Source organism: Mytilus trossulus, chromosome 11, assembly GCF_036588685.1.
Source record: "Mytilus trossulus isolate FHL-02 chromosome 11, PNRI_Mtr1.1.1.hap1, whole genome shotgun sequence".
Taxonomy (NCBI): Eukaryota; Metazoa; Mollusca; class Bivalvia; order Mytilida; family Mytilidae; genus Mytilus; species Mytilus trossulus.
Genome location: NC_086383.1, coordinates 47,402,848 through 47,415,888, shown reverse-complemented (window position 1 = coordinate 47,415,888; position 13,041 = coordinate 47,402,848). Strand labels below are relative to the sequence as shown.

At 31.9% G+C, this 13,041-nt stretch overlaps 1 protein-coding gene across 2 annotated transcripts in view; it reads left to right on the top strand.

The window, feature by feature from the left end:
* LOC134691224 (uncharacterized) overlaps positions 1-13,041 on the top strand; it is a 36,645-nt gene that overhangs the window by 2,583 nt on the left and 21,021 nt on the right. For both annotated transcript variants that reach the window (XM_063551584.1, XM_063551585.1), the window contains exons 2-8: positions 1,003-2,720; positions 4,672-4,764; positions 5,912-6,061; positions 7,064-7,251; positions 10,311-10,486; positions 10,879-11,020; positions 12,264-12,388. In XM_063551584.1, coding sequence (XP_063407654.1) covers positions 1,044-2,720; positions 4,672-4,764; positions 5,912-6,061; positions 7,064-7,251; positions 10,311-10,486; positions 10,879-11,020; positions 12,264-12,388 — 2,551 coding nt within the window. In that variant the 5' untranslated portion in view covers positions 1,003-1,043. The remainder of the gene's footprint in view (positions 1-1,002; positions 2,721-4,671; positions 4,765-5,911; positions 6,062-7,063; positions 7,252-10,310; positions 10,487-10,878; positions 11,021-12,263; positions 12,389-13,041) is intronic.

The window sequence follows — 13,041 nt, the reverse complement described above, 5'->3', positions numbered from 1 at the left end:
TATCACTTCTTCACTAGGAATTTCTTTGTATGGAGTGCAGTAGGGTCAAAATGCGGAAATGAGTACTGTACAGTGTTATTCAAAATTGAGTTCTCGTCTATGCTCCTCGTGCATAAATAATGGAGTTGCAAGCACTCCAGTACCATGCACTACTCATGTGGCCCGAATAAACTTGTCACATGTTGATGTTAAGTGAAGGTAGCGCTCCTCCCTTTATGTTAGTTTTTTGGGTTTTCCAGATCTTGGCCTATCCTGTAAACATGAAATCCTGAGGTCATGGAGGTCCTGAAATTTAAAAAAAAAAGTTGAATCCTGCCATCACGAAATTCATAAAAAGAAATCCTGGATCCCATAAGTGTCAATCCCAAAATCCAGAGTTGAAAAACACCTGATGCCAACATCCCGAAAAAGGTTCTGCCCCCACACCAATGTTGTGTCTCTGAACATTAGTGAAAAATAAATTTTGTTTTAAAAGTACATGTACAGAGGTATAACATCAATTACATGTACATGTGCAAAGCTTAAAAATGGTGCGAAATCAATCACCCGAAAAAAAATTCAACTGTTTAAAATTACAGGTAGACCCAAGGATTATATCAATGATGTTTAAAAAAAATATTTCAGAAATATCAAAAAACAAAAACTTGAAAAAAAAGTGTTGCTAAACTTTTTTGGTTCAGTATGTCATGTATGTACAAGTATATGCTTTCATTGGTTAATAAGATAATAATTACAGGACACTTGTTTCATATGACTTTTAAAGATTAAAGTTTCCTCACCATGCTCACTGTAATAGTGAATTATATTCTAATAAAAATTTCACAAGATGTAGTAGTACCTTCTGTCATGTCTGTATGTTCTGAACCATGTAAAATAATTTCTACCTTTCAACCTCCTGAGTCCTCAGATTTTACTAGAATGAGTGTATACATTGTACATACATTTTTAGAATGAATAATAAATGAAAAGAGTGTTTGAGGAATTTATATTTATATTTTGTAGATAATGAGTACATTGTATAAGGTTAGACTGCATTAAAAGATATGGAGAAGAAAAAGACTAAATTGAATAAAAGTTTTAAAACATCAACTCCACAAAATAAAAAGGTTCCAGCATTGAGTTGCAGTCCCTGCAGTAATGTTGATAAAACTTCCTTTATTAAATCACTACACCTGATAACAAGTGATGGATCAACAGATGACGAAAAGATAAATTCCAGTAACATTTCAAACTGTGATAGTGATAACGATTTGACATCTCCAAACTCTGAAAGTAATATAGCAATAGAAGAATATTATTGGAAGAATCCATGGAATAATACACCAGTTCATGCACATGGATTGACAGATGGAAACAATTCTAAATCCAGAATAAGCAGTAAAACCTTAAACATCAAGTCCAAAGAAAAAAAACTAACCAAAATGTCATCTGAAATTGTACATAGTCATGATAAAAGATCAGCTAATTCTGTTTCTAAGAAAAGAAAAATGAATAAATCTGAATCAGAGAAAAATACAGTATTAGAAAACAAAAAACCTTCAAAGCAAAAGCTTGATGAGCATAATTTACATTCAAAACTGCAAAGAAGGTCGGGTATAGTAAGTCAGGATAAGAAGTTGTTGCCAAAGAGAGAGAAAAAGATTCCCCAAAGACTAAAAGATTTTTGTGATGAACCTAAAAGTGAATTTACCTCAGATTCTGCCTCAGATGTTGATATTGTAACAGTATCTAAAGAAGGAGTAATGTTTTCTAGTGAAAAGAAAAAGGGAAAAAAGAATTGTTTGAGGAACGAAGGGAACACCACTCCTTCATCTTTGGAAAAGAATTCTTTGAGGAGCGTAGGGAATACTCCTTCATCTTCTGAAAAGAAACGTAAAACATTATATTCTTTTAAAGAGAAATTTTCTGAGGAAGTAGACCCAAACAATATGTCTAACAGTGTTAGTAATTCATTAGATGAAATTGGAGATGCTTTGTTAAACATCGCAGAAAGTATTGAAAAAAAATTAACCCCTGGTAAAAGGACAAAGAGTATTAAGAAATTAAATTCAAAAAACACATCCACCGCTAAATCTGTTCTGGAATCTGAAGAGCATATTGCAACATGTAATAAACAAATGTCTGACAATCTTAATGATAAACTGAGCGAACATTCTCCAGAATCCAAAAAAGATGTTTGTCTGATAGGAAAAGGTAGTAACTCTGGTAGTAAATCAAAGAAGAAAAGACTGTCAGAAATTTTACCTGTGCCTCGTAGAGGTAAGGCCAAAAGAAAGATTTTAGATGAAAGTGAAAAAGAGATTATGGATTCTGAAAATGAAAGTGACACAACATCTGAAGTTTCTTTTAAAATGGCTAGAGTTGAAACTGATGAAAGGGAGGTAATTTCACCTACTTTAGAAAACTTTCCAAAGGAGACAAACATAAGACATGCATATAAAGACAGAGATTCGGAACTACTTCAAATTAGCATAACAACTGAAAATAAAAAGAGCAAACGCAGCACTGATTTGATAGAAATGAGGTCACAAATGTTGAGCAATATCGAGTCTTCTCAGAAACCGACCAATGAGAGTGAAGGTAACAGTACCTCCATACAAGGGAGATCACTGAGAAATAGAAGAAGCAATGTTGTTTTAAATGACTTTGTCCAACCTAAAAGGAGAATTTATAATAAAAAATCTCCCAAGAAGTCTGGGATTTCTGAAGATAAAATTAAGGTACGTTGATGATTTCTTTGAGAAAAACTGAGTTCAGATAATAATGTCATGATTACAGTGAATTAATTTTTAATAGTATTTATACATAATTCAAAGAAAATGTTTTGTTTGCAAATTACAGCATCCAAAATGAGCAGAATAATTACAATATATTTTTCTAACATAATATAAAAGTAAATTAAAAATAACATGAAAAGGTTAAACAAATTACATACCCATGCTCAATTTTGATTTAATTGATTAACATTAGATATCAAACATTGTCAAAGTAATTAAAATAAGAAATTTTACAGAGTATTTAAGGAATAAATTTCATGATCCCAGCAACAAAAGGTCAATATATATACATGATATATGAAGACTTTTAGCTGTAATGTCCTTATAACCATTAAATATAACCCAATTGGGCTCAAGCAATAAGACTATCAGGTGCTGAAAATTTATTGTCAAACCAATCTAACCAATCTAACAAATAGTAAAAAGCTGAAATACAAATAAAATACAATTTTACAATGTGTTCAATTAATATTATTTTAACAAAATGTCAAAAATAATTGATAGCACGTACAGTTCGTTGAATGTAAGAAAATGTTGAACTTCCAAGAACAGTTAAATTTCAGGTATTTCACAAAGAAAAGGTTCAAACATGTGTAGAGAAATTTGAAGGGTTCAAATACAATGTTGTAGAATTAACTCACTTTGTGGTTAGCCACCAAATGTGTCCAAGATGATGTTTGTCCTTAGAATGCTCTCCAGTACTGGTATGACTTCCCATTATATATATGAAGACTTTTAACTGTAATGTCCTGACCATTAAGTATAACCCAATAGGGCTTATGAAATAAGACTATCAGGTGCTGAAAATTATTCTGAAACCAATCTAACCAGTGCTTACAAATGGTAAAAAGCTAAATTCAAATAAAATACAATTTTTCAATGTGTTCAGTTAATTAGAATTAACTCACTCTGTGGTTAGGCCACGAATTGTGTCCAAGATGATGTTTGTCCTTAGAATGTTCTCCAGTTCTGGTATGACTTCCCATTATATATACATGATAGAAGACAAGTAAAAGTAAAAAGTAAAACATAGATTTTACACATTGCTAGGTAAATTCAATTTGCGATAGTAAAATCTACCTTTAACAAAGGCCAAGCTTAATAATATACAATACAGTTATATCGTAAGTTCCTTGTACAGTTGTTAAAACATGCTTTAATGCTGGATTAGTGGTAAACAGAATGTATAGTATGTATCATGTGTAGAGGACAAAATTGAGAATCAATAAAGGTAATAATATATATATATATATATATCAGTATTAATATGGTAGCCAGCAAACATTATATTAAACTGCTGTGAGCAAACAAAGAAAAACTTACTTCTTCCAATGATGCTGCCAAAGTGTGAGCACTGTATGCTTTATGCATGGTAAGAATCTTGTTGATCTTTTATGATAGTTATCAAAAGTACCAGGATTATAATTTTATACGCCAGACGCGCGTTTCGTCTACATAAGACTCATCAGTGACGCTCAGATCAAAATAGTTAAAAAGCCAAATAAATACAAAGTTGAAGAGCATTGAGGATCCAAAATTCCAAAAAGTTGTGCCAAATGCGGCTAAGGTAATCTACTCCTGGGGTAAGAAAATCCTTAGTTTTTCGAAAAATTCAAAGTTTTGTAAACAGAAAATTTATAAAAATGACCATATAATTGATATTCATGTCAACACCGTAGTGCTGACTACTGGGCTGGTGATACCCTCGGGGACGAAACGTCCACCAGCAGTGGCATCGACCCAGTGGTGTAAATAGTTATCAAAAGTACCAGGATTATAATTTTAATAATGATACCAAGTTGCACTTCCAAATGTATATTCCTAAGCATGCCAAAAAGTTGCATTAATTGTTTTTTTACAGCTTGATACATGTTATTTTCACATATGTTTATAGGATACAGAAGTTCATACTTGTCTGAGGTGTCAACTTATATGCAGTAGTATTGGTCATTTGAAACATCATCTGATGTCCTTCCATAATGCTTTAGTAAGTATATTAAAATCCCTAACAGTAACCGTTGAAATTCTCATTGATGATACATATAAACATGATCATGATGATATACTTCATATATTTTTTTATCGCTATTTTAAGAATTTTCCTTTGATCTTACTGGCTGATAATTTGTTTTCTCATTAGAAATTAAGGACACATGTGCTGTTGTCAATGAAATCAACAACATCGTCATAGGTAAAATATTTATAAACAGACATGGCAGATTATCATTGGTACAGTACCAGCGCAAGCAAGAAAATCATTCTTGTTGAGATATCCAATGATAATCTAGAAATACCTACTTATTTGATAGCCTCAATATATTTAGAATACAGCAAAAAGAGATAAAACATGAACAAGGAAGGTCTTTAATGATAACTTTTATTGAAAATGTTCTGAATTACAATGGTCATGATCATGATGGTCAACCTAATTGCATATCATGCACATTTTATTAATTATGTTTCGCCTGACACTGAAGGATTAGCAACACATGGGAATCCCTTCGATTGTTTTGTGTAGTCCTACACAGACTTAGTCAATCATTAAACAAGGATGAGTGATTTTTGTCAAGTCTGCTACATTTAGCAAGACATAGTAATCTTATTTTCAGCAGTTGGTGGTGCCACCATTAGTTAAAGGTTTTTTTACACCAAGAACATAGTTAACATTGTCAAACCTTCATAAATGTTTATGAAATTTAACAGTTAGCTTTATTATGATCATAACCAGCTGATCATAACAAGTATCCAGAACAACAGTTTGAAAATGACTGAATTTAATTTCTGTATTTGTTGCAGTGAACACATTGATACAGGTTTGTGTTAAAGTTTTGTAGGGAGCAGAGGGGTTTTTTTATGATAAAGATATATTGTCTGAAGCAAAATTTTAAAATGTACTTTTAAAAAAAATCTATATTTTACTGGATGATGGACTTAGTAATATGCAATTAACATGATTAACATTTACATTTACATGCAGTATGGGATTAAAAAAATTGACACAATCTCTTTGATGCAAATGTTTGTTTTTAAAGACTGTATCCAACACAACATGCACAATATAATCATTCAACATGTTGTTGTATTTTTCAGCACTTTATCTTGGTATAATTTGGTTTAAATTTGTATTTTTTCAGTGGGATAAATCTTGTCCTAAAGGTCTAACAGATGAAAAGTCATTATCCATCATTATAAAAAAAATTGGTAAACTCTGTTGTCCAAAGTGTGGAAAAGAATTGAAACATATGCATTATTACAGAAAACATGTGCAGTGGTGTGGAAGAGAGGTAAATATGCCTGATCATTCTATATCATTATACTCTTATATATCATTTAATCTCTAATCTTTCTCTTAGGTTTCAATGATGAAATTAGAAACAAATATTGAGAGATAATACAGCGATTAAAAGGTTGGATAATTTAGACACATTTGTGAATTTTTTGTTATAAAGGAATGAAGCCATATAAGTTTCTATACACAGTTTCTACAGGTATTCTCAGTTAGAAGAAGGCAATGTTTGATGCCACTGCATCAATTTAACATTAAATAAATGGAAAATGGTTTGGTGCAGGAAAAAATTATGCAATTAACCGAATTATGCAATAATCATGATAATTGGTATGAAATTAAGTGAAGTGGACCTTTATAAGGAACCTGGTAATGTTTGTTTCCTCACAGCCTACATTATACATCTCAATGAAAGGAGGGAACAGTTTCAAACTCATACTTTTGAATAACTTATATCCATTACAACCTAATTGTGACAAGTGAATGTGGTGTGAATGGCAGATCTTTGATAATTTCTATTAACAGTTTATCTAAACTTTGAGCAATTTATAGAAACTTGTCCATTGTTTTATTTCTCTGTCTAAGTATTTCTGTCTCCTTGATATTTGTTTTTGTTTACATACTGAATCTTGTTGTTGACTCTATTTCTTAATTATTATGTAGCGATTTTTACTTTTTTCTTTGATTAGTTTTATGAATGGCCTATGATAGTATTGGGCATTTTGTTTTCTGATCAGTTCCTCTGTGTCTACATCTGTTCTGTATTTGGTTAAAGTTTGGTTTTAAAAATATTTGAGCTTAGTTGCATTGTCAATAAAGAAATGTTATTTTGTTAACTCTTTGTATGGTCATGTAGATAGATTTCCCATACTATTCTATACACAACGTTGGTTTTATAGCCATTAAAATTATAATGTGACAAATCGATTATTAAATTAGTGTGATACGTTTGTGCTTTTTAGAAATGATATTAATATGAAATGCATGTTATCTTTTGTAGCATGAAAAGTACTTCTGTGATCTCTGTGAAAAGTTTATCATGATAATGTGGCAACATGAACATGAGTTGATGCATGTTAGGAAGGACAAGATGGAGGAAATAGATAAAGAAAATGCATCAATTCTGGCAGAAAAGGAAGTTGTTACTGGAGAAAATACAAATGACAGGAAAAGATTGGCTGCTAAAAAGTAAGACTTCAACAGCAGATATCTTAGTTGTGTATCGCTTTGATAAAATGTGACTAAGGCATGCTGTTTCAAGCAAGAATGTATTAGTTTTAATTTATGGGGAACCATTTGTGGTAAGTCCATGATATTTGGAATGCAGTTGTATTAGCATTTGAATATCTCATTTGGCCCTCCCTTCTATTGCGGTCAGTTAATTGGGAACCACTGATGGTATGTCAATGGTAGTATTTGCAGGGTTTAAGCTAGGGTTCTGAGGGCTTTAGTCACTTTTGCACGCTATTTAATTCAACCTATTTTTGTGTAACAGCAAGGGACCAAGGATGTATGATACTAGTTTCATCTTTGACTTTGTCAGATTTAAAAAGGACTTAGGCATGATTGGCAGTCAGTATTGTATGTTTGACTGTATTGGCCCTTATTATGAAATATTCTGACATGGGATTTGGAAATTTAGTTCACAATTTTTCTTCAGTTTGTTCCAGGGGACATTCCTGATCAACAAAAGTTGGGATTTCATTTTTTAAAACAAGGACTCACAGCAGAATTAAGTTGCAATGATTATCTCACTGCATAAAACGTCTAAATCAATATTTGAATATTATTTCTATTAAGTTGGAACTGTTTAAAATCCTTTTCAGAACAATTTTAAAGACTGTAAGGAGGTTGTGTTAATGTAAACAAATCAAGAATGGTCAATAAATCATGTTATCTACTTTTGGTTTTAAAATGAAATGAAACGGGAAGTGACACATGGATAATAAATTCAAAACAAGTCCATCAGGAAATTATTATTTTTCTATTTAAATTCCTTTAGTAAAAGAGATATATTTGTCTCTCTTGTTTAATTGATACTGAATGATTTCTTATTTTAAGTTTTTGGTGTCTATAAATAGTCATAGGAATACTCTCATGCATGCGTCACACACAGTACAGGAAGCACCTGTTTGACTCCTGAAAACATTTCTGAAAGTTTTGAATTAAGTTCTATATCTTTAATGAAAATTGGCAAAATTTTTGATAAAAATTTATAATAAATATGAAGAAAATAGGTTCTAATGACGAATCTACGACAAAGAACTTCAAATTGTGATTGTTTGAGAAATATTGAAATTCAAATGCAAACTGTCCCTAGGGGGAAACAATTTTGATCAAATGAATAAACTATACTCCTTGATGTTGAAATGTAAATTGACTGATTTTCCTGGGGAAAACAATTAGGGCCCCGCCTTTAGGCGGGTTGCCCTATAGTGATCAGTCCGTCCGACCGTCCATCCGTCCATCTGTCTGTCCGACCGTCCGTTCGTAACACTTTAACTTTGTGTCCACTCCATATCTAGTGAACCATTATGATTTCATACTTTATACTTTACATGTTTATTAACCACAACCAGAGGGCGTGTCATGATGTATGTACAATTTCCTAGGTCAAAGGTCAAGGTAAAAAAAACTTTGGTTTCAGTTGACAACCCCGTGTCCTGTGGTGACGATCGTGTCCGCTCTATATCTTGAGAACCGTTATGATTTCAAATAGTATACTTGACATCCATTTTAACCAACACCAGAGGGTGTGTCATGATGTATGTACAACTTCATAGGTCAAAGGTCTGTCTGTCTGTTGGTCTGTCCATCGCTAACAAATTTGATCCACACTATATTTTGAGAGGACAGCTGTTATTATTTCATACATTATACCTGACAAACATTTTCAACTTAACATATATATTAACCAACACCAGAGAATGTGTCATAATGAATGCATCCTTTTTTAACCAACACCAGAGAATGTGTCATAATGAATGCATCCTAGGTCAAAGGTCAGTCCGTCAGTCGTTATTGACAGCGGGGCCCAAAGAGATGGCTCCCATCTCAATGGTATCTAGTTTTAATTATGAGGTTTATTTTGAAATAACTAACTGATTAGTGACCCATGGATGGCGATAAGCAAATTAGTTGTAATCACAACATGTAACACCTGTTGCAAATGTTAATTACCTGGGGGTCATAAACTTTATAGTAGTTTATTGCGAAAATATTTTTACACTTTAAAAATTTAAGTGATGAAATTGGTTTGAAATACTTTTGTCAATGCGAAAACCATTTCGTAAATTAGGAAAGTGACGAGACCTAGCAAAATCTTTGAGTATTTGCATTGCCACATCTTATATATATGGAAATTATCTAGCCCCCTTGCTTAGTCATAATCTATGGACTTTATGTTACGTAAGTCATGAACTATATTAAATATACAATCAAAAATTGTATCGTAATAGTTTACATTATGAAATGTCCACTGCCAGAATGAAAACTTTAATACAAGACTATACTTTTGGCCATAAATAATAAAACCTTCTTCTTCTGCCATTCAAAAACACATGACTACACTGTGTAGTATGGATAAATTGAGAAATACACTATTTTCTGCTAAACATATGTACGATGAAACGCAGAATAATATTCTTTAGTTAATTATACATTTTTACAGTTTGCTGATTTTTCAGAATATCTGTTGTTTTGTTAGATTGACCTGTCTAGATTTAGAGTAGGTCATTTGATTAATTTCTTTTCATTTATTCTTATAAATACAGAGTTGATTGGTTGCCCATTAGTTTAGTAGCATTATATTGAAAATATTCATAAATTTAGACATGATTTTATTGGCCATGCAACAGCAACCCAACATCAGTAAATAAACAGTGGTTTGTTTTTATTAAAATGGGGTGTAACTACATGATGAATATGAAAATTAATACAATCCAGTTCATTCTAGGTAGAGCAATTGTTTAAATAAACTGGAAAGCAGTATTCAGAATTGATTTAAGTGTTTATTATGAAGAGTATTTAAGGATAAATAATTGTTTCAAATTGCTAGGACAGGATTATTACAGTGCGATCACTTAAAAGGAAGGTCAGCAGATGTTTTTCTTTTCACGATTTATGAATGAAATGAGAAAAACTATATCTCAAGTGAATGCGATTGATAGTTTAGATTATTTTTATCGATAACCGCTACGAATTAAAGCTGACGGCGACTAGTTTTAAATTTTTTGTTTATTGTACAGAGCTGAGAAGTTATTGCTAGCTATCAATAAAAGTTATGAAGGAGCTGTTGATTTAACATCAGACGACAAAGATCCAGATGCTGAAGTTTTATCTGAATCATCAGATGAAGATGTTATAATCAGTGGAAGTTATATTGACGAAGAGGAACTGGAAGAAATTAAAGTAGCAAATGACTGTAAGTAAAATATTATTACAATCAAAGTTTTGGTACCTTATAGTGTCTTACAATGAAGTAAATTGACGGAACTTGATCAATATGTTCAGTCAACATTAGTAAAGTTATTAGCAATCTTTAGCAAACTGTTTAAAAATTTTAAGTTGTTGTCTTATGACATGAAAACTGTAATCTCTACAAATTCTGATAATTCTCAGAATGTTTAAATTCATGTGTATCTAAAAAAAAATTATTTAAAACTTGTAAACTGAAATCTAGAAATTAAGAATATTTTTATCCCTTTTCCTTGTATGAAAACTGTATTAATTAGAATATACTGAAAGTAGTTAGTGACTTTGTAAAAAGTACATTTGTAGTACCAGGTTTTAATTATCAATCTTATTTCTTTCTAGCCAAACACATGTATACTGGCAGTCATTTTGCTAACACGTTTAAAAAGAATTTAGAACATTGTAAAGAAATGGATGATTGCAACAATGTACAGTTTCCACAGTTTTGCCCTAGGGTACCAGAATGGAATCCATTAGCAGAAGAGTGAGTTATAATAATAAGTAACATTCATTTCTCTGCTTTCTAGAGGGAGTTGTGTAAAGAGATCGAGTTTGTCTATCATGTTTCATACCTGCCAACTTTTCAAAAAAAACATGGAGTTTTTACATGCAAGATGGCTCTTATAGTCCTACAAAACCTTTAAAGGGGCCTTTACGAACATTTTAATGTTTTTTGGCTTCTTCATACTTTAACAAGCCTAAAGTCATTTTAATATTCATTATTTTATTTAAATTGTGGACAAACTTGCTCTTTCAAAATTTCCATTTGGGAGCTTCCATGGGGGAAATCCCCCGCAAATAGTGACAGTTGGCAGGTATGAATTGTTCCCTTCATCCTACCCTTTATTTTTCAATTTGTTCATTCTTCTTTCGGTTCTGCATTATTAGTGCCTTGATGGTAGTATAGACATACTTCCCTTGGGTGAAGGTGTTAGGGTAGATTAAAACACGAGGGAGAAAATTCTAATTTATAAAAAAAACCAAGAAACGAGAAACCCTTGTGAACCACATAAAAAAAACCTACAACTACTGAACATCAGATTCCTAAAATATGATAAATAAGGAATATCATATGGCGTTTTAAATATCGCCTCCATATCAACCCTAGACACCAATATAATCCCAAGATTATGGTAAAGAAGTTTAACTAGTTAATCTACAGCAAGCACTGCCATGTCAACATAGAGCTTGTGAGTTCAAACTCTGCTCTTTGGAGCTGCATTCTTCCCCAATCTTGCCAAGGATTGAATTTTCCTTTCACATGTCTGTGGTTGCCTCTGACGCTCTTGTTTCCTACACAAATGTTGTATCCTGAATTCCTCCTCAAGCCCTTATTACAATTCTATTGAAACTTTCAATACCATTTGCATACCTTTTAGACAAATTAAAGTTACCATCAACAAACAATTTATCGAAAAAATTGAAAAAAATATTTAGAGTGTTTTCCCTTGTTCTTTTTTCTGATTTCACACATCTTTTTTAATATTATTGATTAGAATTTATTAGCTGCATATATTTTAACCTTACTTTTGATGCAAAATTGCATTTCTTTTTGTTGATCAGATATCTTGTTTAGTTTTTTCCTCAATATCATTGGCTTGCATTTTGTCTCTTAAAAGTTGTTCAAATGAATGAAAATTTACATCAATTGCAAAAGCTGGAAAGAACACTGAATATAATAGTTGACAAAAAGAGATATGACTGATAGGTTTTTTACTATTTTTCAGTGATATAAAACCTTATCTTCCGTCAGTTAATGTAAGTCCAGAGTTTCTTATAAAAAGTAGTAAAAAGACCAACACAAGACAAGATCTACAACAGATAAAGGTGTTTGAAGCATTAAATCTAAAAGGTAGGAATACAACTACTAGGTATGAACTTGTTTAAAAATACTTATAAAATTGAGAATGGAAATGGGGAATGTGTCAAAGAGACAACAACCTGTCCAGCAGAAGGTCACCAACAGGTCTTCAATGTAGCGAGAAATTCCCGCACCTGGAGGCATCCTTCAGCTGGCCCCTAAACAAATATACTAGTTCAGTTATAATGAATGCCATACTTAACTCCAAATTGTACACAAGAAACTAAAATTAAAATAATACAAGACTAACAAAGGCCAGAGGTTCCTGACTTGGGACAGGCGCAAAAATGCAGCGGGGTTCAACATGGTTTATATGAGATCTCAACCCCCCCTATACCTCTAGCCAATGTAGAAAAGTAAATGCACATTCAAATTCAGTTCAAGAGAAGTCTGAGTCTGATGTCAGAAGATTTAACCAAAGAAAATAAACAAAATGACAATAATAAATAAATAACAACAGATTACTAGCAGTAAACTGACATGCCAGCTCCAGACTACAATTAAATTGATTGAAAGATTATGATTTCATCATATGAATATCGGACACAATTCTTCCCGTTAGTGGTTTAGTATCATACCATTGTTAGTTACATATATGAGAACATAACCCGTGTCATGCCAACAACTTTTTTTTTAATAAATGT